Source organism: Argentina anserina, chromosome 2 (assembly GCF_933775445.1).
Source record: "Argentina anserina chromosome 2, drPotAnse1.1, whole genome shotgun sequence".
Classification (NCBI taxonomy): domain Eukaryota; kingdom Viridiplantae; phylum Streptophyta; class Magnoliopsida; order Rosales; family Rosaceae; genus Argentina; species Argentina anserina.
In genome coordinates this window covers 3,333,858-3,361,738 of record NC_065873.1, presented here as the reverse complement: position 1 = coordinate 3,361,738, position 27,881 = coordinate 3,333,858, and the positions used below count along the sequence as shown (strand labels likewise).

General features: G+C 34.2%; 3 protein-coding genes across 3 annotated transcripts; all 3 read left to right on the top strand.

The window, feature by feature from the left end:
- Nucleotides 1-1,477: 1,477 nt before the first annotated feature.
- Nucleotides 1,478-3,300, top strand: LOC126785353 (UDP-glucose flavonoid 3-O-glucosyltransferase 7-like). The gene has a single exon (XM_050511018.1). It carries the CDS (start codon nt 1,578-1,580, stop codon nt 3,036-3,038), a length of 1,461 nt encoding a protein of 486 aa, XP_050366975.1. The 5' UTR covers nt 1,478-1,577; the 3' UTR covers nt 3,039-3,300.
- Nucleotides 3,301-6,340: 3,040 nt separating this feature from the next.
- On the top strand, nt 6,341-8,161 carry LOC126785352 (scopoletin glucosyltransferase-like). Its single transcript, XM_050511016.1, has one exon. It carries the CDS (start codon nt 6,549-6,551, stop codon nt 8,007-8,009), a length of 1,461 nt encoding a protein of 486 aa, XP_050366973.1. The 5' UTR covers nt 6,341-6,548; the 3' UTR covers nt 8,010-8,161.
- A 7,081-nt stretch (nt 8,162-15,242) lies between these two features.
- On the top strand, nt 15,243-26,053 carry LOC126782535 (UDP-glucose flavonoid 3-O-glucosyltransferase 7-like). Its single transcript, XM_050507794.1, has 2 exons — nt 15,243-15,401; nt 25,490-26,053. Exons 1-2 carry the CDS (start codon nt 15,243-15,245, stop codon nt 26,051-26,053), a joined length of 723 nt encoding a protein of 240 aa, XP_050363751.1.
- Nucleotides 26,054-27,881: the final 1,828 nt, after the last annotated feature.

Below are 27,881 nucleotides of genomic sequence, written 5' to 3'. Positions count from 1 at the left end.
CAATATTTCGAAACTAGAATTTATTTGTGACTCTTTTTTAGAATATTTTATAATAATTCTTTTATTGTTCCAAACCCTTAAATAAGAGTATTATGTTTTTTTCTATTACAAGCCCGCAATGTCTGGCCCGGCCGGTCAGTAAAAATTCGAAATACCCGCTTTCAGTGGGCGGGTTTGGATATTCATATTTGGAAAAATATCCGACCCGGTCCGGCCAGTCAATTCTGGAACTCATGTTGACGAGCCCTACATGTCATATTACTTCCGGAACATACATGAATACATGATTCTTATAATAATAGAGAAGAATAGTGCTATGACACCATAATATGACGCTAAATCCAGCGTTACAATCCTACATGGCATGCCATGTCATATTGCCAAATCAACAATTCAAATTATATAAAAATGTTATTTTGAATGAAAAGATAATCATATCCTTGTTAATCCAACGATTATAGATTATTATAAAAATATTTTTTTGTTTTTTTATCATTTCTTCTTTTTCATCACAATAATGTGTTAAAAATACAATTTAAAAATTAAAATTTACGAAAATATACTTGAAATATGTGTGTGCATGCGTGAAATATATATATATATATATATATATGCACAAAATATATTTATTTTTAAATTTCAGACGATGTAAGGTAATTACAATATTTATATTTAAATGACTTTCGGTAAGACTCTTTTGATTTTTTTTTCTAAAATGGAATATTCTTTTGTTAAAATATAATCGATTTAAGGGGATATATAAAGTAACAAATGTTATTTTTCCTAGAGTATACACATCTTAATTAATACTATATTTCAATACAATTATGTCGATGATAATCTTTCTAGCGAAAAATCTGTAAAGATTCATGACTTTCTTATTTAATTAATTTACATTTACGATTAATTAATGAGTATAATTAATTAATACAATTACCATATAGGTACCACACACGCATATATATATATATATATATATATATATGTTTCAAGCATAGTTTGTATTCATCATATTTTGTATTACATTTTGAAAGCATTTTGAAAAAATAAATGATATAAAAAATAAATATATATTTTTTAATAATCTATATTCGCTGGATTAAGAAAGATAAAATTATATTTTTATTTAAAATAATATTTTATAATTATTATAATTACTGACATGATAATGTGATTTGACATGCTATATTGCGGCGCCGATCTGATGCCGCCGTATTATAGCGCTCCAACAATTTCCTAATGGAGAAATCCTGTTACGTGTATGATTCAAAATTTCAAAATTTGAAAGTATGTTGAAAAGGACTAAATTGATATGAGCAGCTAGCAGAGCCACACAAAAAATGTAATTGAGTTAATTTTCTAGCGACCTTATCATGCATACACGTGTACTAGAAAGAAAATTCGTAGAAGTAACTGAGAAAAGAAGAAGAAGCTGCCATGAGATATCGATGCGTCTATATATTCTTATCGAATTTTGGCCTTCAATTATCCCAAGTTCCGAACTCGTTTTCAATTCTTCCTCAACACCAATATCATTATTTTCTGAGACTCTGCTGATCTGAGTATACTGCTGCCCCATGGCCACGGAAACTAAATCATGTCAACAGCTTCATGTTATGTTTCTCCCATTCATGGCTCTCGGCCACAGTATACCTCTTAATGACATCGCCAAACTATTTTCTTCTCACGGCGTAAGATGCACCATAGTGACCACTCCCCTCAATGCACCACTCTTCTCCAAAGCAACCCAAGGAGGTGAAATTGAACTTGTTATCATCAAGTTCCCATCTGCTGAAGCTGGGTTGCCTCAAGACTGCGAAAGCCCCGAGTTGATTGCAACACAAGACATGCTGGGAAATTTTATGAAAGCCACCTATTTATTTGAACCACAGCTTGAGAAGGTGTTAGATGAACATCGTCCTCATTGCCTTGTTGCTGATGCTTTCTTTACTCGGGCTACAGATATTGCTGCCAAGTTTCAAATTCCAAGGCTGTATTTCCACGGAACAGGTTTCTTTGCGTCGTGTGCTTCTCTGAGTGTGATGATGTATCAACCTCAGACGAAGTTGTGTGATTCAGAGTCATGCGTCATTCCTAATCTCCCCGGCGAGATAAGGATGGCTAGAAGTCAGTTACCATATTTCCCAAATGAAGATGGTGAGTCGGAATTCCTGATGAAGATGATTGAAGCATCTAGAGAGGCTGAAGAAAGGAGCTATGGGGTTATTGTTAACAGCTTTTATGAACTGGAGCCAGCTTATGCAGATCATTACAGGAAGGTGTTTGGGAGGAAGGCATGGCATATCGGCCCCGTTTCTAAATGTAACAAGGCAGTCGAGGAAAAAGGAGAGAGGGGATCAACAAGAAGCTCGACTGTTGAGAAACATGAATGTTTCAAATGGCTTGATTCAAAGAAACCGCATTCGGTTGTTTATGTATCATTCGGAAGCATGATCCGTTTTGCTGAATGTCAGCTGCTAGAAATTGCATTAGGCCTTGAGGCTTCTGGACAAGACTTCATTTGGGTTGTGAAGAATGAAAAGAAAGAGGTAGAAGAGTGGTTGCCTGAAGGATTTGAGAAGAGAATGGAAGGTAAGGGAATGCTTATAAGAGATTGGGCTCCCCAAGTGCTTATACTTGAGCATGAAGCAATAGGAGCATTTGTGACTCACTGTGGGTGGAACTCTATCTTAGAAGGAGTGTCTGCCGGGGTTCCGATGATCACGTGGCCGTTGTTCGGCGAGCAGTTTTATAATGAGAAGTTGGTGACTGAGATACTTAGAATTGGGATTCCTGTAAGTTCTACAAAATGGGTTTCATCATTTTTGGATGTAAATGTGGAGAAAGAAGCGAGTGTGAGAAGGGATGCCATAGAGGAGGCTGTGACCAGAATCATGGTGGGTGATGAAGTAGTGAATATGAGAAGAAGAGTTGAAAAGCTTGGAGAGAAGGCAATGATGGCTATTGAAGATGGTGGTTCATCCTCCTCGGATTTAATTTCTCTAGTTGAAGAATTGAAGCACCTTCTTGAGGCTTAGTCTAAAAAGATAATTTGTTCGAAACTCCATTTTCATAATTTTTTTTAATTTACACTCAATTAATTATTTCAACATTCCTTATAGATTTTATTTTTATAAATTCATTTTTTTTTGCTGGCTTCACTGTTTTGCCCGGTTGAAAAAGAAAAACATCTCCTAGATAAGTAGTTACGACTAATCAATTTTTGTTTCTTTATATAATCTTTATTTTATGTTGCTAATATGAACACACATTCTAATATATGAACACAAATTTGTAATTCTTATCTTTCTTATATGAAGGTAGTCTTTTTTGAAAGAATTTCATACATACTTTTCTCAATGAAACCAAATGTTACCGCATAAAATTGAGAACAAAATATGCAAGAGGAGGGCAATCATGCATGGTACTTTTCGCCTACTCTCCTAGTCATAGTTGAAGAAAGGTTATTGAAAGAGAATAAAAAATTGGGAGATATAAGATCAAGAAATATAATATGATCTGGTAAGTACTTTATGCGTTATGCTAAAAGTTCCTCATTTTCTGTGTAAGTAATGTTGTCTTCCTTTTATGTATATTTAAACAAGACAATGTTGTCTTCCTTGTATGTATATTTTCTTATGTTAAAAGTTCCTCATTGTAAGATACTGGTCATCTTTTTTCTAGATTATATTATTTTTTTATAGGTATATTTTCTTATTTCTAGATAATGTTGTCTTCTTTATATGTATAATTAAACAAGACAATTTTGTCTTCCTTGTAGTTGTAGGTATATTTTCTTAAGCTAAAAGTTTCTCATTGTAAGGTACTGATCATTTTTTTCTAAATTATATTATCTTTCTTATAAATATATTTTCTTATTCCTAGATAATGTTGTATTCCTTATATGTATAATTAAATAAGACAATGTTGTCTTACTTGTAAGAATATTTTCTTATGCTAAAAGTTTCTCATCGTAAGGTACTCATCTTTTTCCTAGCTAATTTTGTCTTTCTTATATGTATTTTCTTATTTTACCCAACTCTTAGAGGTTAAGTATATTATCGAGCGACTCATATTAGTCATGTATATTATAACAAGTATGATGAAGTCAAACAAATATTTATGTAATTTTAGTAATGATCAATTGCCTGTAATGAAGGTAGAAATAAATTGAGCTTTAATCATGGAATAATCTCAACCATTTTTTGGTTAGGATGATGTAAATTAGCATGGAATCAAGATTGTGGTTTTTAAAATTAACCTAGTAAATAGGGTTGGATGTAAAATAAAGAGGTGGGTTTAATGTAAAACATGTCTACCCAAATGAGTGTATATCTAAATACCTCGTCCCAAGTTTTGTAAGATTTTGTACTTAGACACTGAAGCTTTAAACTATAGAGTAATTCTTATGTGTATCCATCACACCATGTGACACTGTTATGTGGTGTACTCAGTCAATCATTATACGTCATAGTATAATTAACATGCATGCGGTGAAAATGATAAAAATTTATTTACATATAAGAACCAATCAGAAACAATCACAGTAAAAAAATAGATCAATAACATTAAGAGAATACACCACGTGAGATATATAGCGGGTATATATAATAATTTCTATTAAACTATAGGTCTGCGTTATGCTTATTGCGAGCATTATTATCATACCGAGCTACGCAACTTGTTTGATGATATCACATAATAAAATTCTATTATTTGTTGCTTCTATTATTTATAATGCGTTGCTTATTTCTTTATATTTATTTATGCTTATCGTGACCATTATCATTAGTTACACAATCGTGCGATGATAGCACATAATAAAATTAGTCTACTCTTTGTTGCTTAGTTTGTTTATAATGGGAACATTTAAAAAAATAGAAAGACAGAGACGTCAAATATATTAAAATATAGAGATCAACATGAACATAGAATACTCACCTGATGGGCATGGAGTTAGATTCATATGAAACAACAAGACCTAGCGAACTAAACTGTAATTGCCTTAATATCGACAATCATGGTATGATCCACATAAGTAACCAAATGTCCTGAATGCAAGACTGAATGCAAGACTACGCTGATTTATTTAGAAAAAAAAACAGAATCTCCCTACACACAAAGGAGGTCTCCCCAGATTCAAGGTAAAAATTATCCAACCTAGTTAGCAGAAGAATCCAAGCCGTACTAACAAGCCCAACACCCATGAACTTGAAAACTTGAGAACAACTGGCCTAACCCACTAATAGAAGCCCATCCATAGTTCCCTCTTCCTACTCGACAACCACCATCCACACCAGCCGCCGGCCTCCGCCATGACAACCAAACAATACTGCCAAGTCAACCTCCGGACACCAGCCCAAGCCGGTACCACTACCAGTACAACCATTGTCGCACCACGCAAGAGGACATGCCACCATTGTGATCCCAACATTAGCCTCCCCCACCTGTGAGAAAACTTAGGTGCGAAACCTCCAATCCCCCTCCCCCACCCGACCTCGGCCAGGAGAGCAGAAGAAAGAGATAAGAGGGATGGTTGACGTCACTTAGATGTCAGATTCCAGCCAAAGATTACAATCACAAAAACCTCGACCACCAACGTTGTCTTGAAACCCAGCGACGCCACCACAGATGTGGAATCCCACCAAGGTATAAGAAGGAGGTATGAGCCGAGCAATGCACGCTGCAAGCTTTGATCCTAAAACCCCAGGGAAATAAAACCTAGGGAGAGAAAAAGAGGCTGCGGTGCTCTTATGTTTTTCTATTTATAATGGGATCCTTATTTCTTTCTTTCTATTTATTTTATTATTTTTCTATTAGAGTTTTGTGAAATGCACCTTATTGCAGTGCAAGTTTAAACTTTTGTGGTGTACAATTAAACCCAATCTTATGTAACAAGTAAGAAGAAAAACACAAATTCAAAAATACACAATAAACTTAACGGTGGAGGTATGATAATTATTCATCTAGACTCAATGGGTCTGTGTCATAACTTTTCAGTTAGTTCATAATTTAGTTGAATTAGAAAAGTAAACTAAGGTTAGAGGCATATATATATATATATCATATTTACCGTTGAATATGACCACACAACTCGTTTAGAAATCATTCGTTTTCCCCCACGACTCTTTACTTGGAAAAGTATTAATTTCCTGGTCACATGCCATTTGATTCCCTGGAAAAATCACCATTGTTCTGACGCAAGCCGTGAGGTCACATTGATTTTTCATGCCTAAGTGCCTCGTGATACCATTTGCTTGACTACTCAACACAACACAGTCAAAACTCAAAACCATTCCTCATTTCTTTCTATTTAGATAATTGTTATCTTAAGGAAATAATCTACCATACATGATTATAATTCAATGCATACAATTCCACAATACGAATTCCCCATTTGCGTATGCACAATATCTTTTTGTCTTCCTACTTCCTAGTACCATTATAGCATTGGCCCTCTTTCTTCCTATATTAACTTGTTCACCTCCATAGAAACATAAGCACGAACACACTCCATCTTCTTCGTTTTCAAGCTCTGAAAATCCAACATGGGCAGCGAAAGCCACGACTCTGTTCACATATTCTTGTTCCCGTTCCTGGCTCACGGCCACATGATCCCAGTCTCCGACATGGCCAAGCTTTTTGCTTCACACGGCGTCAGGGTCACCATAGTCACCACTCCTCTAAACGCTACCAGATTCACCCAGTCGACCCAATCGAGGAAATCTTCTTCTGGGTTGATCCAAATCAAAGCCATCGAGCTCCCAAGTGAAGAAGCTGGTCTGCCAAAAGGGTGTGAGAATATGGACACATTACCACCCTCATCGGATTTGGGCAACAGTTTATTCCAGGCCACACGCTTGCTTCAACCACAGCTCGAGGAGCTTCTCGAGGAATTCAAGCCAACCTGCCTTGTAGCTGACATGCTGTTTCCTTGGGCAACTGAAGCTGCTGCTAAGTTTGGTATTCCGAGGTTGGTGTTTCATGGGACTTGCTTCTTTTCTCTATGTGCTATCGAGATTATGAAGCTCCATGAGCCTTTCAAGAATGTTTCAAGTGAATTTGAGTCTTTTGTGATCCCATATTTGCCTGGTGAGATTGAAATGACAAGTTCCCAAGTTCCTGCTGTTACCAAAACAATTGTCTCAAGTGACTTGAACCAGTTGATGAAAGATGCTATAGAATCGGTGTTGAAGAGTTATGGAGTTATTGTTAACAGTTTCTATGAGCTCGAACCGGTTTATGCAGATTACTACAGAAATAAGTTGGGGAGGAAGGCGTGGCATATCGGCCCTGTTTCTCTATGCAATAGAGAGATTGAGGAGAAATCAAATAGAGGAAAAGAAGCCACTGTTGATGAGCATGAGTGTTTGAAATGGCTTGATTCAAAGAAACAAGATTCAGTTGTGTATGTTTGTTTTGGGAGTGTGGCTAACTTCAACTCGACTCAGCTCAAGGAGATTGCAATGGCTCTAGAAGCTGCCGGGCAGGACTTCATTTGGGTGGTGAGGAGAGGCAAAGATGAGGGCATTGAGGTAGACCAGGATGAGTGGTTGCCTGAAGGATTTGAAGAGAGGATGGAAGGAAAGGGATTGATCATCAGAGGTTGGGCTCCTCAGGTTTTGATTCTTGATCATCCAAGTATTGGTGGGTTTGTGACACATTGTGGATGGAACTCCACAATGGAAGGAATATCTGCAGGGCTTCCCATGGTGACATGGCCTGTGTCTGCTGAGCAATTTTACAATGAGAAATTGGTGACGAAAGTGCTGAAGATTGGAGTTAGTGTTGGGACTCAGAAATGGATTAGGATTTTCGGGGATAGTGTGAAGAAGGAAACTATTGTGAAAGCTGTGAGTGAGATCATGGTGGGTGAAGAGGCAGAGATGAGGAGAAGCAAAGCTAGGGAGCTTGGAAAGCAAGCAAGGAGGTCTGTTGAAGAAGGTGGATCATCATACCAGGATCTTAATAAGCTTATTCAAGAGTTGAAATCCCAACAGTTAGGATAAAAATATCATTCTGTCCAAAAGAAAAGGATAAAAATATCCAAGGATTTAGCGTGCACTGTTTTCATTTCTGAGACAGTATATACTAATCGCTTTCGGTTTCATATTTTTGGTTCAATATATACAATGAACTCAACATACTGATTTCAGCGGAAGCGATTCTTACAACAACAGGTTTTGGAAAAGCAGCGTGGGGTTGTTTTCAAGGTTGCTTTTGCGGTAACCCTAAAACACGGAGGTTTTAATGAGTTTTTGACTTTTTTTTCTAAATCAGATTTTGTCCTCATTCTTTCAACTATCTCTTCTAATCTTCATTGCTATTCTACTACCTTCCATTTCGTAGAACGAATCTCATGATTCTTACAATGATGCCAATGTCATCAAATCACTAATCCCTAATCAAGTAATTGTATGTCATCTTCGTCAAAAACATGATAGAGCACCGTCGTCTCCAAACTAAAAGGTGAAACATCTTATCTTCTACATAACTATATGGATCCATAGACAAATATATGTTTTCATCAAAAAAAAAAAAGACAAATATATGTTGCAGTTAATATCTACTATTTATGTAATATGATGTATGAAGGGACATATGTATGAATAATATAAGACATGTATCACTTTGAGTTCATTGTACAAGAGAAACTATGGATGCTTGTTCATGTCCTTTTTGGTAATCCAACAAAGTCATATTGGGAATTTAATTAGTTACATTTTCAGACCAAATGAAATTCGTAATATAATTTATATCAATGAGTATCCATATTGGGAATTCAACATTTTAATCATAACATGACCAAACACTCAATTGTTTTTCGGTTTCACAGTAATTTTCAAAACAGTTTACTAAATACCTGAGGTGATTTCTCTCATAACAGTTTCAAAAACAATTATGCTCACAACAACTTCAAAAGTAATTCTGCCCACAACACAACTATGTCAATTTGAGCCTTAAATTAAGTAAATGGAGCAACATGGACATGGAAGTCTCATCTGACAACCTCCTTTTCAAATCTGTATGAAATATCATCATCCATTCTTTACCAATGTGCATCAAGTAATTTTTGCGGATATGAGACTTCACAATATAAGACAATTGTTACATATAGGTGACGCATTTAGATGCTGATGCAACACACAAAGATGTTGTTAGGGCATCAATTCATTCTTTATCATCTCCCAATTAACCAAGAGTTCGACAGACTTCTTGATAGTGCCATTAATTATTTTTAGGGTGATGTTAGTAACACACTATTTTTTGTTATTAACACACCTCTTCCACATAAAATGGCATGCATGACATCATCTTAAAAAAATCATGTGAGGAAGGGTGTGTTAATAGTAAAAATGGGTGTTAATAGCACCAACCTTGTTTTTATTGAATCATAGCTTTCAACCAATCTTTGAACTGTTAATAACATTCTCATGAAATATGTTTCATCTCTTCTAGGATGAACATGAGCCATTCGACCAATAGTTTTATATTTTTGTCTTGGTGTTCATATTTTATTTTTTGAATCCCACAAATTTAGTGGGAAACTTCGGGTAAGTTAATTTCTTTGCTTCTTTATTAGTTCTATTGATTTTAAACCAGCCAATTAGTGTGGTGTCATCAATGGCTTGATACTTTATGACATATTCAACTGTTTGTTTGGCACTAAAATGACATTTTGTTCTAAAAGTAGATGAACAACCAAATATTGTACTGCATGATATCCTCATGAATTGTATAGTCAAACAATCTCCATGTAGATTCATGTGGGCATAAATAGCGAATATTAAGATATGTCTGAATTTCATCATGTTTACCTTCATTTAATAAAACTCGAGCTCGATCTGGACCTTTGTTGATATATTTAAACAAATACTTGAGTAACATCGATTGAGAACACGATTCAACATTAATGTGAGCATTATATCTCAATAGTAACTTGGAATTGTAAAGCACAACAAAATTATTTCCAAGATGAATTCTGTATTTCATCATATATTTTGTATAATCATTGCGTCTTCTGTAAGCTGATGAAATAATTCATTCGAATGTAGTATTCTCGCTGAAATGTTTGGGGAAAGATTTTGAACACTTTCCATCTCTCATGCATGGAAGTTTTAAATTCACAGGTTCACAAGGGCCATGCGTCATACATTGACTAACAATTTTAAACAGTTCAAGATCAACATTTTTGTCTGATAATTCAGCTGAAATAATATAATCTATATCACTCGGCGTGTAACACTTGTACTTTTTTTTAAACCAAAACAACATGAAAGCATGAGGTGACCCTCGTTTTTGAAACTCAATTGTGCATACATGTGCCTCTACTTCTCTAAAAGGTTCGCCAGATTTAATGTATCAAATGATTCAAATCATATCTTTTAACTTCATCTGGAAAATTCTGGAAGTTATATCAGGCATGTCTTTTGGTTTACATGAAGGATTTTTTTAAAAAAGTAACTTGTAATTTCTGGCCATTTAACATTGCATGTAAAAGTTATAAATAGATCTAGATTACCATAATGTCTGCAAATTGCCATTGCGTTATGATTATTGGTGATAATATCGTGAGGACTGCCAGTATGGAAACTTTGAAGGTAATCTTTTTGTCCCACATCATGACTTTTAGTAACCCAGATTACGATGCAGCAAAAATATCTTTAGATTTCTCAATTCTGAATTCATCTTGGTGATTTCTTATATTATCTAAGTGATATTCCTCGACAGTTACATAAACATCAACTAAATATTGTTGAAACAATCTCATGTTTTTAGTAAGGTACTTGATTCATTATGTCTATCTTGAATTTGGTATGCAACGAAGCTACTCATTGATAATTTTTTTCTCTTATTGTTTCTATTTTTGGATGTCTTTTGTAATAATAAATTATTAGTATATCCATCTTCACCATATGGAAAAACTGAAAACGTATTTGGTACTGTAACATATATTTTGGATGTATTATGGAAATTCGCCTTAAATACCCATCATAAGTTTGGACAACAATGTCTTTATTAGAATTATTCACCTATGTCACCAACAATCAAACCAGCTAATTGATCATTTGACTGAGTCTCATATTGTTTAATATCACATGATCGTTTGTCTAGCATGATCATGTTGAATGAAGGTAAAGAATTATCTTCAAATTTGTCTCTAACAGTTTGAAATGTCTTTGTTAATTCATTGACTTTATCAAACATTCGTATTAATCGATTCACAATGTCTGGTTCAATTGTTCGATTCTGATGAGATTGATCTATAACATTGATACGATTGGAGATCCCATTTTGAGTATCATAAACATAAAGTTTTGAAAATTTAGGCAATTCTCTTTCAGGAGGTAACACTGATCCCATCAAGTGATGCACTTGTCCACAGATTTAAATACATAAGGTGCAGATCCATTGTTTATACTATAATTAATTTTATTTTTACACATATTGATGTAAAAAAAACAGTGTTGTAAACACGTATATTATCTCGAAAAAGTATGATTATCATACCTTTATTTGGATATAATAGATACTCGAGAAACGACGGAGCTGGATTCGCCACTGGCAATTTTACCTGGTATCGCTGACAACAACCGGTATACACCCATGTGTATTTGTCTCAACCTGCCAGTAGTACGCATTGCAATCCACACATTCAAAAGTATTATCACCATAGTCTTTATACTCAATGATGTCACATGTACTCGTACACTTCTTCCAATTAGATGGATCACATTATAAGAAAAAAATAAAGAAAAACCATCATGAAAGACTACACATGTTACCTTATTTGCGTTTCTAATAATCGGCTTGACCAAATGAAGACATATTTGCACACACTGTTGTGTCTGTCATCTATGAAAATATTCATGTCAAAGCTGTAAATCATATAATTTTTGTAAATTGTACAAATGCCATCTATTTTCAATCTGATTCACTCGCATAGTTGTTCATACCATCATTCAAATGTTCCAATGCATCTGGATGTTGATTTTCAAAGACATCACTATCACTTGTTTGTTGGGCTTCAGTAACATTATGTTCTTCAACAAAGCTTGAAGCTACTGATGTTCCTTGATCCCCAAGTCATGGAAAAACCTTTTCCTAGAGGATACTAAGGTTTCACACTCCATCTCTATGAGATGCAGCATAGTTCATACATGAAAAACATATATAAAGAAACACAATCACTCATTAGAAAATAATAAAAAGTCGGCCGGCCGGGCCCAATAGCATTATAACACACAATTAGAGTAAAAAATATTATGTAATTAGAATATTTATTTTATATAACTATTTAGAATAGTAAAATAAATAAAATACTACAACATATTTCATAATCTTATTTGTAAAATATTACGTATGTTTAAACAATGACGTTTTCTTCTTTATTTTGATTATATTTGTGAAATATTGTAGTTAAACAATGAAATAATCAAGAGATTTTAATTTAAAAGTTTTAATATTCAAGTCTAATAGTGATAATTATTTAAGTATTTATATAAATAATATAAAATTTTGTGTTTAACAAGCCGATCCATTAAATTATCGTGGCCCGGCCGGGCTTATGGGCTAATATATCTTGGCCTAACCCGGCCCATTATAATAACGGGCTCATGTCGAGCTGAGCCGATAACGGCTGGGCCCGTGCCGGGCTCGGGATTTTCAGCCCATTTTCCACCTCTAGCATTAGTCATGGGAAATACAATGCCAAACAAAAAACTATCAGCAGGTCAGTAACTAACCACAACAACATAAAAGATAATACAAAGCATGGTTGAATACAACTCCATTTACTTGAAAAAAGAATAAAAAACAACGTAATTACTACGTATTTAGCTTTCCGTAAATAAACTGTTAGTTTGCATGAAATGAAGCAGTATTCAATTGTTGCTCTGCTGATCTAATATATATATATATATATATATATAGTAGACTAAATTAACCTTTTCTCATGTTCGCTGGAATGAATTCATTCTCACTATCATAAACTAACCTTTAGAATGTTTGTTGTTGTTAATATATACATTAACATTCTAAAGGCAAGTTATATATTAACGACAACCAACATTCTAAAGGCCGGTTTAAGATAGTGAGAATGAACTCATTCAAATGAACAGAAGAAAAGGTTTATTTAGTCTGTTGAATTAATCTAACAAACTAACTGATTTTAACATAGTAAATCTGGCGGTAATACAAATATATAATCATTGAACAATAGAAAATATAATAACTAACTACACACACCTGTTATAGTAGCATTTTAAGGTGCTACATGGTCATGAATTGCTACCCCTTCAACTGGAACAACATAGGCATGTTCATTCCCAAAAGCTCAAAAAATTTCATTCTTGCAGATTGTCGGCGTCCAGACACCATACCTGTAACAAAAACCATAATTCAAGAACAAAACAAAGAACCCTATGAAACGAAACCAAAAATAGATTGATACCATATTGTGTTGAAATTAAGCTCACTTGGTCTAACTTGTCATTCTAAACCCAAGAAGAAATGTACTTGAAATTAAATAACCGGAACCACACATACCAAATTTAAAAAGCAATTGGTAAAACAAACTAACAAAGTCCCACCAATTAATGATTGTTCTAGAGAGATTAATGGGGACTATAACATATCCTAAACGGACATAAGGCTAGCTACTAAGAACCAATTTTATTTTTAGAGAACTCTGCCCATGAACACAAATTAATAGGAAGCCCATTAACAAATATCCTGGAAACTAAAACGATCAACCCTCCCAATCCTCTGAAACCCATTAACAAATACCATTTGTAATCGAAGTGCAATTTATCAAAATGAAACCAAAGAACATTCATGTAAACAAAAATTTGTAACGATAACCAAACTAGATATTTCATCATATCTAGAACACAGATTTATCAAGAAAGATTAAATAGAAAGTCAGTGATACCAGAATTAGGTTCAAAAAGAAACTTTGTTGGCGGACCAAGGAGTTTAGTTTTATGGGGGCATAATGTCATATTATCTTGATTTTAAGCTGCAGTGGGGGCATTATAAGCTAATGTTAAGGCTAAAAATTAGTATGATAGCCATACGATCACTAAGTTTTTCAACTAAACACAAAACTCAGTCATGAGCCCACACTTTCCCATAGTTAGGTCCGCCAAATTGTAGGTCAGAGTTAAAAGCACACATACCATCATCCATAGAAACCAGAAGAAATCGAGAGATAATTTGACAATTGAGTTAATATTTAATTGATAAGGACAAACAAAAATGCTGAAAACGAAACCCTAAAATGTGTAATTCAGAATCACCTTCATCTCAATAGCGAAGCTCAGATGTTGAAATTGAGATTGAAAGTTAAAAAAAATTTCGGAGATAAAGTTTCTGGAGACCGATACTTTCGCGGAGAAACAAAAATTAGCGCAAAGAAGAAGACTTGAGATTCTTTAGGGTTAAAATTTGAAAACGGTGAGAGAAGAGGAAAAAGATCATGAGGTAGAGAAGAAGAAATGGAAAAAACGTATAAGAGAGGAGGACAAAATTGGGAATGCACTGTTCATTAGTTGAAGGCAAACTAATATATAGTAAAATTGTTGGGTTCGTAATAAAGAACACTAGTCAGCAAAGCCGTGCTTTGCTGTGACTTTGTGGATGAAAAAGAAAACTTATGGAAATATAAATTTGAGATTGACTACGGATGGAAGAAAATGAAGAACCATTTTTAGTCGTGAAATGGAAGTTGTTTAATGACTTGATCCATCATATAACATTGTTTATTACATTTAAGATATGAAAGAAGTGTGAGATACAAACTTTCATATGTTACACTTCTACATTGTTTAGTCCCGTCTCTGCAATCTTGTACACAATTGCATTCCAATACTCAAAATCATTTAACAACTTCTACTCTTAGTACTCCATAATAAAATAACTGCATAAATGAAAAAAAAAATCTAAGCATGTGTTGAAGGAAAAACACCATTAGTATGCCTTCGTTAATGCAAATAAAAGAATAAGTTAATGACGTTTATGGTCAACGGATGTAACGGATCAATCACCATTATGTAGTCTTAATTGTCATTGTAATTACCATTTATTTCTATTGTAATCATGACCCTATATAAAAGGGGATTATCATTGAGATGAGTAGATCATTCTATTTTCCATACAACACGTTATCAACACGATACTTTACCTTTGAGTTTTCAGGCAAAAGAAAAAGATGTAGAACCTAGAAATTTTTTTGTCGAAAAATGGCAGAAGAAGACAAAAAGGCAGAAATTCGATATGGGCACCCATCCTCTCCGACTTGCCATTTCTCCGGCAACTCTAGAGGCTCCGCTCTCCGGACGCGCTGCCCGACGTCATCAAACCAGCGCATCTCAGCGCCGCCTCCGTTCGAAGATACCGAGGTCTTGCTTCGACCAAAACCTCGTTGTCGTTCCAATGACGCCACAACAAGCCCCCATGGCTGCCAATTCTCGATCTCGATCCCGACGAGGCATCAATGATTCTCACCGACGACTCTGCAACACCGACGTCACCAAGCGGTGATGGTCGTCCAAACCCATAACAAAGCAGATCTAGTGACGATCTAGCCCCGCTGACGCCTTGAAGCAACCAGACGTCATCTCTTCTCCTGATAATTGCCAGCGCCGCAGCCCCGACGTACTTGACCAGACTCGGTGTTCGTGTCAACTCGACAACGGCCCAGCGATGCACGACGCTATCTGAGTCTCGATCAAGTTTTTCCAACCGAGCCCCACTCGTCCGGAGTGCCCCGATCGCCCGACGCCGTGCTCGACCCAGATCGGCGAGATCGACTGCAACCTGATGATCCCGCGACTCGGATTAGTTCGGGCCCCGATCCGGCCTAGACCCGACCCATGGAGAAAAGAGGTTTTACCTCTGGTAAATTCAAAACTTACCTCTGTAGTAAAAAGTTAAAGGTAATTATTTTGTTATTTTTACAACTCAGTGAATTATATTTACTATTCATTGTTACAGATCTCAATTTAACAACTACTATGTAAATGGTAAATGTGCAATCCACTTTACTTTTTATATATTATTTATTACCTTCATTGAATATGGTAAATTAAATGAGATGAAATCACATATATATGATTAAAGTGACTAATCATGTAAATATTGTTGTTTTTGCATGTGATTTATTCATAACCATGTGACGAGCAACGTGGAATTATGAGATCGAGACTCATTTGATATGCAGTTTATTTGGCAAACTTACAAGTAAGATCTAAATTAGTGTTGCCGCTTTTATTAAATTTCATTCATATAAATGAAATTATATATGTTACGTGAGTAAAGTAGTATCTGAATATCGTGACATGTTATATGCTATGCAGATTTAATTTTTTTTTTAAATTTGATTGCTTAGCATGTAATTGCATCGTAATTTATGATTTACGTTTTACGCATTATATTTATACATGATCTTTGGCACGAGTGTAATAATTGCCTTAGCCTTGTATATTATGTAACCATGTTACATGCTATGCTTATTATTAAAATTTAATTACTTAGCATGTCATTAAATCGTGATGCTATGATTTAAATTGTTAAGCATTATATATTTATATATGGTCATTGGCATATATCATGAATACGATAATTGCCTAAGTTTTGTAAATTACTTAACCATGTTAAATAATATATTCTATTTGTTGCATATGCTATGTTTATATAATTTTTATAAATATGTTATTTAGCATATGATATGAGCATTGTCATGATGACGAAATTTCATGATAATTTTTATAATTAAAAAAAAAGAGGACAAACATATTCTTGTGATAAAATATTTTCAGGAAGCATCGAAAAATACGACCATTTCAATTCTTGGTGTTGCAATCCAATTTGTATTTCTTGGAAATAAATTAAATTGTATATCTTTACTGTGATAAAGCAACTACATAAAGCTCCAAAGTGACCATAATGTATTTTGGTATGTTTAATTTTCGTGTAAGTCTATTTAAAATTTTAGACCGCAAAACTAATAAGTCTCGTACTCTATTTACAGTTGGTTAAACCAACACAACATATTTTTAACTCTAAAGAATTTGAGTACCGACCTTCCCTACAAGCCAACCAAGGCTCAACCATGATCGAATTATGCAAACATGTTTTCCTGCACGTAACTTGGAAGCATATTTAAAATCTTGTATGACAAAGAAATATCTCTCAAGACAAAGAAATGTCTTTCAGAAAAAAAGAGGAAAAAAAATTCACAGAACCAACTCTGGATAATAATAAAGAAATAACCCTAAACCAGAGGGCAAATATTATGAACATGTAGGATCATACAAACCGATCCATGGCAATTGATAACAATGTACCGTATAAAAAATGCATAGGGGAAATGAGAGTACGACAATTTGAAAAAGTATATTAAATATCAAACTACGAGGAGAAAGCTCCAAAATTTTAAGAGCGATACAAATCTATGTCAATTCAAAATGTTTCAGACTTCGATTATAGTCTGTCACTAATTTTCCAAGATATAATTGTAATGACTATTATATATGCCTAAAATTTTGGTATTAAGTACCTTTGGATTGGACAAGACCTTGATGCAATCGTTAACATATAACCAAAGTAATGAATTTTTCTCAATAAATTGAGAATATTCGAATATTAATCAAGATATACGTGGTTCGATTTTTAATATTTTGACTTTTCGAAGTACCGCATAAAATAGAGCAACTTCACAAAAAAATTAGTATGATATGGATAACTAAATGAAAAAATGCATTATGCGATCCTCACGGCAATAGTACTGAAGAACAATAGTACTATATCCGTGAATATACCAAATAATATTAATCAACGATCGCTACTTATAAATCCTTCGGGATTCATAATGTACATACCTTATGGAATGGAAATATCGTTATACGATACTATCAATTACTCTAAAGCATTTGCGTTAATAGTCCATTTTTATGTCTTAACTATATACCTCATTGGCATCTTATGTAACAAGAGCCAACAAGAGAAAATGGGACCTTTCAATGTTTGGAGTATTTATGTCAACGACTATTTCATGTGAAAATAATAAGTGAGATTACAATTTACTTCTTTTGCACTATCTCTAATGACTGCGGATGTAACCGAGTATTCGAGAAGTTCATATGTCCATTTATCAAGTATATATGAAATTGCTTAATAAATCCAACAACATCAAAAGAAATTGACCTTCAGGATTTTGGCATATTTGGGCTTTGACACGATTTACTGGGATACACAGGTCGTGTTATATGTGTCCGTATATGAAAGGAGTTACACCAGGACACTCATATTTTGGATAAATAGAAGTAAAAACAAAACAAAACAAAGAACTGTAAAAATCCTTAAATTTATAGAGGAATTGAAGATGTAATTTAATCCCCAGATTTCGTCGCTCCCCTAAGACGGAACAATGATATTTTGATGCATAAGTATATGCACTAACACCATATTATGCTTCTTATATCCATTGTGATTAGGTATGTAAACCTAATCATTCAAATCTTATCAATTTCTTAAAGAAATTTGGATTGAGATCATCCTATGCAAAGGACATGTATTCTCACTGTGTTTAAGGATTGAATCCAACGAAAATTATGTGGATTAATTCAACCAACTTGCGGACACTTTAAATAATTTATGGTGTTGGTTGATGTGTCGACACGCTGGTCATGTGTCATCACACCATTCACTACTAAAACTAATGTTACTTATGCTAGTTACAAACCCACTTGGTCTCACGAAAAATGACTAAAGTACTAGTCTTAATATTGGTAAATTGTAATGCACACCAATCTTTCCGTTTATGGTAATGTAATTTTTGCATAAACAACTTATTACTCACTAGTTTTTGGCTATCACCTTAATCATTGTAAAAAGGAATTACAATCGATAACATCGAAGAATCAAATACTTGAGCTCGCCAGGATTGACACGGATCTAGAATCCTTGAGCTCAACTAGATTAACCTACGTGCCAAATTGCGACGCCACATCGCATAATGGTGAAGCCAACTAATGTGAATAAATGTTCTCACTGGAGACGAGCATCCAGATAGTCCGTTATATTACAACTTTGTCAAGCGATCTCTTTTTCCGCTAGATATGTGGAATATCACTTTGATGAGACAGTCTTCTTGTCGTTAGGGGGAGATAAGAACAAAGAATGTTCAAGTGGAACGATAAGAATTGTCGTGGTTTGTCCCTAATGTGTCTCATATTGATCCCCACTATTGTACAAAGTGATGAGATCACAGATATTAGCTGCAAATATGCTTGCAAGGTTCAATGTCCTAAGAAGAGGACATGACGCCATCCAAAAGGAATTAGGCATTGCGTTGCACCATGGATGGTGACATGTTGACACCGTAAAGTGGAATAAATGGTGTCATAGGCCGTGGCTCTCCAAGAAAGAGGGGGAGACCACCTTATGTTCGATATATACTCGATTAAAGGAAGAAAACGAGTTTGGCACAATTGGATTCATTGATCCATAATCTAAAATCCGCCTCATGAGAATTCCTAGATTTTGGTTATCACTGGGGGACGTCTCAGATGTTAGAACAAATCCTTGAAGGAAATCTCTACCAAATACAAACCACATGAAGATGAAGGATATTGACTCTTCATATCGAACAATACTTCGTTGAGAATTAACAACGTAGTAACTTTGGCCCAATGGAAAGAAGCGATCATGAACTAAAGTTCACTAACAAAGAGATAGGTATTTGGGCAGGTGAAGCTGACACCGCAAGTGTAAACCCTATCATATATCTTTGTTAGGATGCGTATGAGAATTAAGAGTATAGACTCACCTTATGGCGCAAGGTCTCTTACAAACGCACTGGAATCGACTACGAGGAAATATTCTTTTGTAATGGACCATAAAAAGATATTCTCGTAATGAAAGTCATTGCACTCCACTACCTTATCAGTTTGGTAGTTTCCAAAAGACTGATGAATGCAGCTTATGAATGGTGAAATAAGGTATCTCTATGGGGATCAAAATTAATAGATATACATGAAAGTCATAGAACATACTTTATCCACCCAAGAAATGGTTCTAGATCACGTAGTGTTACAAAAGGAATTGAAACGTTCACGAAGTAAAATACTTGATTATGAATAGGGATCAGATGTGTTATGTCATTGCGTATTCAATATAGATTTGCAGAGTCTTTTGATGAACTAAAAAGATGTCGCCATTACAAATCCTAAGTCAAGAATGAAAAAGATCATTGGGAAGACACAGTCTCAAAATGGATCTTCAGGACTGTAATATTGATGATTAAACCATCAATCGGCTTTTAAGTACTCTAAAGGTTAAAAGTGAGGCTTCCATAGCTCCCATGATCAGTCGAAGTCTTTAAAGATAGATCCGTTTTCGTCTAATTGAAAGATGACGAATAAGTGTTGGGAAATGAGATTCCCTATACAAGTGCAAAGACGCATTATTGCACTTAACACAATATACTTGACTCGACCTCTAATTCGTTGTATACCTTAACGCCTACGCAACAACAATACCTAAAGGTTTAGGTTTATAGTCCCTATAAAGAAAATAGAAAACGACATAATGATAATGAATACTATCCACGTCGTTGCATTTTTGGCGTAAAGAAATACATACCAAATAAAACACATAATTAAATATGCAAAAGTTATCAAAGCTCCCATGATTAATGTAAATATCAGGGGGATGTGCAGACATCATGGGGAGTCTAGCACATATATGCTAATCTTAAATGTAATAGGTGCGTTGTGCTCTTTTCTCCTTCGACCAAGGTTTTATTTTCTCCCATTGGGTTTTATTACTTGGCAAGGTTTTTAATGAGGCAACATCTTATGCACCATTATATTTTTAAACTCGGCACAAGGGGGAGTGTTGAAGGAAAAACACCATTAGTGTGCCTTCGTTAATGCAAATAAAAGAATAAGTTAATGACGTTTATGGTCAACGGATGTAACGGATCAATCACCATTATGTAGCCTTAATTGTCATTATAATTACCATTTATTTCTATTGTAATCTTGACCCTATATAAAGGGGATTATCAATGAGATGAGTAGATCATTCCATTTTTCCTACAACAGCATGAATGTTGATATTACTAGAGTATATTCTCCAATGGGCAAACAACTAATTTTTTTGATTTACTTGCTCAATTTTGCTTTCTTTGATAAACATATTCCCAACCAAATTCTAAAAAAGACTAAATTCATAATTTGACCTTGCAAGAGTGAAGGGTCTCCATCATAGCTTTAAAACTGCATACTGAACAGTGAAAGTCAAAAGAGAACACCAAAGCCCAATCTCTAAATATGAGCCCTACAATTTGCTAGTATATACAATATAAATTTTAAACCACAACCTAGTAATTAAATTAGCTATAGCCAAAATTCACCAAACCAATAGATACTCATCTGTATATAAAAAAAAGGAGAAATAAAATATAAGCAGACCTCATAAACAAAACCTTTAATTGAAAAAGCTATGTCTCTTCTGTTCACCCCACTCATCAAACCCTTCCTTGCAAAACCTTGCACACAAATTATATTGCCAAAGCACATCAAGCCGGAGGTTGCTCATTAAGAATTGTTCTGTAGGAAAAAAGAAGGAAACAAATGGAAACATGTTAATCACCTAAAACTAAATCCAAAAACAGAGAACTATTCTAAAAACATGTTGAGAGTATACATTAAACATGAGAAAATGTGACTTATCATGTGAGTTTATAAAGGTTTGGATCACTCCATCCATTGTCAATTAGTTGGTTTTTGATGTGAATTCTAGACCATTTTATCAAAGTTGTTACTTGAACATTATATATATATATATATATATATATATATATATATATATATATAATGAATGGAGTACAAAAAAAAAAAAAGCAATGCCCACAGCCTAGCATGAATTTGATTACGAAGATGAAAATAAGCTGATGAGTACAAAATCCAACCAACTAAAACATTAATCAAATATTCTATTTAAATAAAATACCAATCCTCAATCACTTTAAAAACGTCATATTCAACTATATATGATAGACGGGTCATGTTAGTTACAATAGCTACGAGGTCAACAGTAACAGGTCTGTGAACTGGGTTTCGTTTTTGGGCTCCGCCCTGTTTCAATTTTGAATGACACGTGTACTTCCATTCTTTTTCTTTTGAAAACAGCGTACAGTCAGTACACCGAGAGAGAGGAGAGGGAAAACAAAATTTAGACCGATCAAGGTGGCAGTTGGGATGAAGGTATTCTTTCCGACGAAAATTAATTCTATTGCGATTTGCTCCAGACATCGGGTGTATTGAGAGAGAGAGGGATAACGAACAGAGCAATTTGGGATTTCGGGCGATTAAGAAGGAGAGAGAGAGAGAGAGAGACAGAGGAGCACAATTGACCTACGGTTAGAGCTACGATTTTAAAGTCTGAGATTGATTGGAGACAGAGATAATCTGTAACTCTTATTGTGTTTATCTTTTGCTTGAATAAACTTCAAACTTATCTCACTAACATGACCTGTTACTCTTCACCTCGCAGCTACTGTAGCTACACATGACCTTCTATAATATATATAGTAAATATAGCAAGTCCATTGAAAATCATTGTGTTTCATTCGTTTTTTCAATGGCCAAGTGTTTGCATTAGTTAGTAATTGGGTTCGTCCCTTGATAAATAAATTTATTTAATTTCTTTTAAAGTGTTTGCATCCGTGATTCCCTTTGTATCATAAATCTCTTAGATAATAGCTCCTCTGTTTTGCTCAACTCAATATGACAAGAAAATCAAATTTTCTACGTTATTCAATTACTATGATCATGGTTCATGGGATTGAAAATTTGAACTGAATGTGGCAAATCATTCTCCAAAAAGAAAAAAGAGGAAAAAAATGTGGTTATAGAGAATCGGTTGGAACAGAAAGGACTAAGGACTAATATTTTCTGAAAATAGAGGAATTGCTCTAACAAGCCTCATTTTGGAGTTGATGAGGAAGAAAATAACATATCTGAATTTTCTAAGTTTCCATGGGTAGGTCACTGACAAATGTAAAGCAAATTTGGAGATCATTGAGACATCAAACCAAAGGACATGGTCTTGGTTAGCAGGGTTGTAAACGGTTCCAAAACAGTCAAAAATAGGTGAAACCGTAAACCGAACCGTGTTAATTAAACGGTTTGGTTCTTGTATTTTTCCAAATAGGAACCGTTTGGTTCGGTTTCTAACGGTTCCATGACGGTTCCGGTCCCAAAACGGTTCCAAAAAAACATTGTCTTAAATTCAAGACTATGTTAGTTTGAGCACATCATACTTATATCTGGTGACAAGAAATGAGTGAAGATTGATAATTCGAGACAAGATAATTCTAAACCAGGGCATAGTCTCTGTCCTCCACCAAATGGAGTATAACTAGTACTTTAGTTTAAAGCAATTTCTCCCTTTTGCAAACGGTTCCGGTCCCAAAACGGTTCCAAACGGTTCCTATACATTTTACATTTTAGAACCGAACCGAACCAAACTGTTTTAAAAACGGTTCGGTTCTACTATATAACTTTTTTTTTCTAGGAACCGAACTGAACTGTTGTTAAACAGTTCGGTTCCAACGGTTTCTTCAGGAACCGGAACCGATTAACAGCCCTATTGGCTAGTGCATGGAACCATGCAGGGGATCAAGTTCTGAAGATGTCAAAACCTTGAACAAAATATTTTGGCCCAATGTGTACATGTCATATACAGTCAAAATAATCTATTTAGAAGTTTCAACGATAACTCTCATGTCAGTCTTGTGTTAAAAAGGTCTTTTGTTCGTCTATTACTCAATAAGCTTCAGTTTTCTAACAGGTCATTGCAGTCAGCAAGAAGCTCGACTGCTGGGGTATTTGAAATGGCTTGATTCAAAGTGATAGGAGCACTTTGTGCGACGTTATTAACATGTTTTTACCTCAATTTGTACTTTGCTTAGTCCTTATTGTTGTACTATTGAGTCATTGAGTCGTAATAAAAGTCTTAAGCGGTATTAGATGCATTTTTGTGCTTACATGAGTTAAAAACGCATAATTGGTTTAGAGTTTTAGTTTGACTAGGAATCCTTGTTAGGTTTTGAAACTAATTATCTCTTACTTATGATTTTATTTTCTTATTTTCATATTGGATTGAAGAGATAATTAAAGAAAAAAAGATGGAGCCAAGTCATGCAACAATTAAATAGAAGATGATCATTAAAGGCATAAAACATGGCATGTTTTAGGAAATAAAGCTTTCCATGATTTAAGGGATTAAAGCATGACATTATTATAGGAAGAAAAAAGCAATTTCAAACCCTCCATCTTTCCTCTATATATACATGGCTTCACCTCTCAAATATCATTACTTCTCCTTTGCATTCAAGAGCCAAAATTCTATCAAAATAGTACCCCAAACATCCTTCACCAAAACAACAAGCCATTCTCCCTCATATACAAATTCCATCTCCACCGAAATCACCATTGAAGACACACCTCCAAGGTTCCTACAACGTGTGATTCTCACAACTCATCTCCACGGGTTTGTTCGTTTTTGATTTTTTTTACAATACTTTGTCTATAAATATTGTAGTATGATGTTTGTGTGAGATTATTGTTTTGTATTAAGAATCGAAATTTTTAGATTGTTTTATTGGATTTTTGGATCTTTGCCGAATTGATGGTTTTATATAATTAATGAGTTTGTATTTCTATTGTTGTGTTCTAATCATCTTTCTCATACTTTTAGATAATTTTCAGATATGTGCATATGAATTTAGTGCTTGGATGCATTCCCTAAGATTGTGCTTGAGTGCTAGATTCATCAACCATATTGACACAAAACGAATCATACCCTAAGTAGGTTCGATTTGTGTTGATTAAAAGTGGTAAAAATTCTGGAAATTTGCATGTGAAATCATGGTGGGTGACACCATACATGAAACATGTCTCCAACAAAGATTTGATGCTTAAATGTAATCTTGTTTGATTTCTACTCTAAGTGTTATTGAATTCGATTGCATGCAAATTTAGATTAGGCCCCAAGTCAATCTAAATGTTAATTGAAATCTTACACGATTAGATGGTCCCATAAGACTCTAATTGTATTGGTGTCTAAAAAGTATGTAATTGGTCGAATTAGAATGCATGATAGGTTCGAACTTGTAATTATGTGGTGTAATGATAAATTTGGTTTAAGTTTGTTAAGCGAAGTCGATCATGTAAATAGTAATTTAGGTTTTATTTTAGTAGTTAATAATCAATCTCAAACCCCTCATTATTTGTTAACACTAAAAGTTTAGAGTTCCCTTCAATTTTCCGGAAAGAACGATCCCTTCTTATTCTATACTAACGATGATATTTTACAGGGTTTATTATAGACGTTTTAATTAACGTTCTCTCACAAAGAAACCACGTTCGGTTGTTTATGTATCATTCGGAAGCATGACCGTTTTGCTGACTATTAGCTGCTAGAAATTGCATTAGGCCTTGAGGCTTCTGGACAGGACTTCATTTGGGTTTTGAAGAATGAAAAGAAAGACGTAGAAGAGTGGTTGCCTGAAGGATTTGAGAAGAGAATGGAAGGTAAAGGAATGATTATAAGAGATTGGGCTCCCCAAGTGCTTATACTTGAGCATGAAGCAATAGTAGCATTTGTGACTCACTGTGAGTGGAACTCTATCTTAGAAGAAGTGTCTGCCGGGGTTCCGATGATCACGTGGCCGTTGTTCGGCGAGCAGTTTTATAATGAGAAGTTGGTGCCTGAGATACTTAGGATTGGGATTCCTGTGGGTTCTGCAAAACGGGTTTCATCATTTTTGGATGTAAATGTGGAGAAAGAAGCGAGTGTGAGAAGGGATGCCATAGAGGAGGCTGTGACCAGAATCATGGTGGGTCATGAAGTAGTGAATATGAGAAGAAGAGTTGAAAAGCTTGGAGAGAAGGCAATGAGGGCTGTTGAAGATGGTGGCGCATCCTACTCGGATTTAACTTCTCTAGTTGAAGAGTTGAAGCACCTTGTCGATGCTTAGTCGAAATCCTAGCTAAATCCCAATTACTACTGACTACTGAGTTATGCTTATCATGACCATTATCATACCGAGTTACACAACTTGTGTGATGATAGCACATAGTAATTTTCGTCTTACTCTTTGTTGGATATTTCTAATTAGAGAAAATTAGAGATAAACCCGATTTCGGAGCCCCTTTTTAAAACTAAACCCGTACCCTATTTTTCTTTTGATTTAGACCAAATTCATATGTATAATAAGCATTAATTATTGTTATTTTTATTCATCTTTTTATGTCTTGACCTTTTTACCTTTCAGATTGACTAAAGCAAAATTTGGTATTTTCTTAATTTCAACATAAATTTGAATTTTAAATATTAAACTAAAATTTTGCTCGATTTGAATGCATCATAATCAATTACATTATGACTTTCTTGATTTTGTACCCTAAGTAGGTGCATGTGTGTGTGTGTGTGTGTGTATATATATATATATACATATACTTGTGATAGATTTTTATTTCCTATGTGTAGGTAATTTGTTTACAGATAAAATATCAGATTTTACCTAGAGTTTAGAGTCTCATTTCATATGAATCATGAGAAGAACTTTTACTTGCTTCAAAGAAATTAGGGGAAGAAGACAAGCATCTATAGTTTTTCTTTCATGTGACTCAACGGGCTGATTGATAATCGGAGAAATACTCTAAAAGAAAAGACAGGGTTGGAGAAACAGAAGAAATGACTCACATGAGAGTAACAGTTTTGCATATTCACTTTTAAACTCATATTTTGTGTATTTTTACATGCATGAATGATATCTGATTATAAGGTACATGGTGATCTTGTTCTTTGTTAACTTTTTTTTTAGGTATATTATTATAATCGAGAGAGTTTTTTACTCATAGTTATTTGCATTTATAATTTACCTATTACGTAGGGCTTGAGTAATATAACCTTCAAACTAAAACATAGGTATAATGTAATGACAAATCTAATGAAGAGGTATAATAAAAAATTGGAGTCTAATACATAGGTATCAAACGAAAAGAAATATAAAAATAAATTTCCTACACACAAGATGATTTTCAAAACCTCAACTTAACTACAAAAAATATCGAATTAGATATCTTATGCATATAGGCTAAAACTACCTATATATACATATCTTCTATAAATCAAAATTCATTTTCACCTAACTTTTTCATAAGTTTTATTAAAAAGTTCCATGATTTTCTCAATAATTATGAAATTGATTCAAATAAATAATTCATATTTAAGGTAATTAAGACATAAAGTCAATTAAGAACAACGTAAATTAAGACTAGAAATTACAAATTTGTGATTAAAATATTAATATAGTAAGCTTAATTTATGGAATTTGGTACATAATTTGCAACATGGATTGGATGGAAGATATAATTAAGCGATTTAATAACATATGATTGTTATTTGTATTAGTGGCAAGAAAAGTAATTTTGATCAAAAGTAAGTTGGTTTCTTATATCAAATAATTTCTTTTTCTTTTTTCATTCAACCTAATTGAAAGAGTTGTAGAGATGAGTTTATTTTAAAATGAGTGTTGATTTTTAGGTGTATAATGAATTACCTCAACTAATTATTTATGTTTATCGTGACTATTATCATACCGAGTTACACAACGTGTGTGATGATAGCACATAGTAAATTGTGTTTTAGCACATAGTAAAATTTGTGTACTCTTTGTTTCTTATTTTCTTTATAAGAGCAAATGCACTGCAAGAGGCAAATGGCAAGGGCAAAAGGAGAGGTTTTGCCTCCTATTCATGGAATTTTGCCATTGCCTTTCATCAATTTTATGCACCCCAAAA

What these genes read in the sequence shown, in the direction of transcription:
- LOC126785353 (XM_050511018.1), top strand. Translation starts at nt 1,578, where the DNA reads ATGGCCACGGAAACTAAATCATGTCAACAGCTTCATGTTATGTTTCTC.
- LOC126785352 (XM_050511016.1), top strand. Translation starts at nt 6,549, where the DNA reads ATGGGCAGCGAAAGCCACGACTCTGTTCACATATTCTTGTTCCCGTTC.
- LOC126782535 (XM_050507794.1), top strand. Translation starts at nt 15,243, where the DNA reads ATGGCAGAAGAAGACAAAAAGGCAGAAATTCGATATGGGCACCCATCC. An exon ending in CTCCGTTCGAAGATACCGAG is followed by an intron (nt 15,402 to 25,489) that starts GTCTTGCTTCGA and finishes GCTGACTATTAG; the next exon opens with CTGCTAGAAATTGCATTAGG.